General features: G+C 47.0%; 1 protein-coding gene across 1 annotated transcript in view; it reads left to right on the top strand.

The window, feature by feature from the left end:
• The first annotated feature begins 238 nt into the window (after positions 1–238).
• LOC106012441 overlaps positions 239–856 on the top strand; it is a 1,857-nt gene continuing 1,239 nt past the window's right edge. The window contains exon 1 of the mRNA XM_013085434.2: positions 239–712. Coding sequence (XP_012940888.1) covers positions 239–712 — 474 coding nt within the window. The remainder of the gene's footprint in view (positions 713–856) is intronic.

Raw genomic sequence — 856 nt, 5'->3', positions numbered from 1 at the left:
GATCCTTCTTTCCTGTCAAACAGCTATCGTCCTTATCTCATTTCCTTCTTTTTTGTGTTTGTTACTCCCTTATGACACCTCTACTCTAATCTAATCTTCGGCACTTATAAACCTAATTGTGTTGTAAGTGCCATAAAATAAGCAAGCCAGTCCTGCTCCTTATCATGAATTAGTTAATTAAAACATGTATGACATGCATTTACTTTTTCTCGCTTTTTTTCTTTTCTGTCAGCCCACCATGGGTCAGGAATCTTCTAGGAATCCGCCTAAAAATTTCCCTGTGTTACAAAACATGACGCCCAAGCAAAAAGACGTGACAGTTAAACTGACGCCACCCAAACCATGGATCAACCCTGCACACTCGTCAGCTTACTCCATTCCCGCCCGTTTGTCTAGAGACAGTGGTCACGACTCCGCTGAAAACATTGCTCCAGATCCACCAGCAGACGATCCCCAGCCGCCAGCGAAAAGACGGAGAACCGAACCTTCAGCAAACAGCGTGGCGTCCACTGCCAGTGATTTCGGATTACGCCCCTTGTCAAGTAGTCAGACGACTAACGCTGGTGACGTCAGTGGTGGTGATGGTCACGTGTTCAAGAAGCCGATGGAAACTAAGCTGTGGACGCGTCTTCGGGAGCAGTCGCTGAGAGAAAGGAGAGACAACTTGCTGCATTATGGGACGGTCCACTCCGGAGATGTGAACTGGGAGATGGTGGGCTGGTTTTCTTTACTTCTTTTTAGTTACTCTTTTCCCCTTCCCAACCCCCTCTGTCTGACTGTCTGTCTGTCTGTCTGTTTCACACACACACACACACATACACACACACACACACACACATACACACACACACACACA

This window comes from Aplysia californica, unplaced genomic scaffold (assembly GCF_000002075.1).
Source record: "Aplysia californica isolate F4 #8 unplaced genomic scaffold, AplCal3.0 scaffold00374, whole genome shotgun sequence".
NCBI lineage: Eukaryota > Metazoa > Mollusca > Gastropoda > Aplysiida > Aplysiidae > Aplysia > Aplysia californica.
This window is presented reverse-complemented; position numbering and strand designations above follow the sequence as displayed.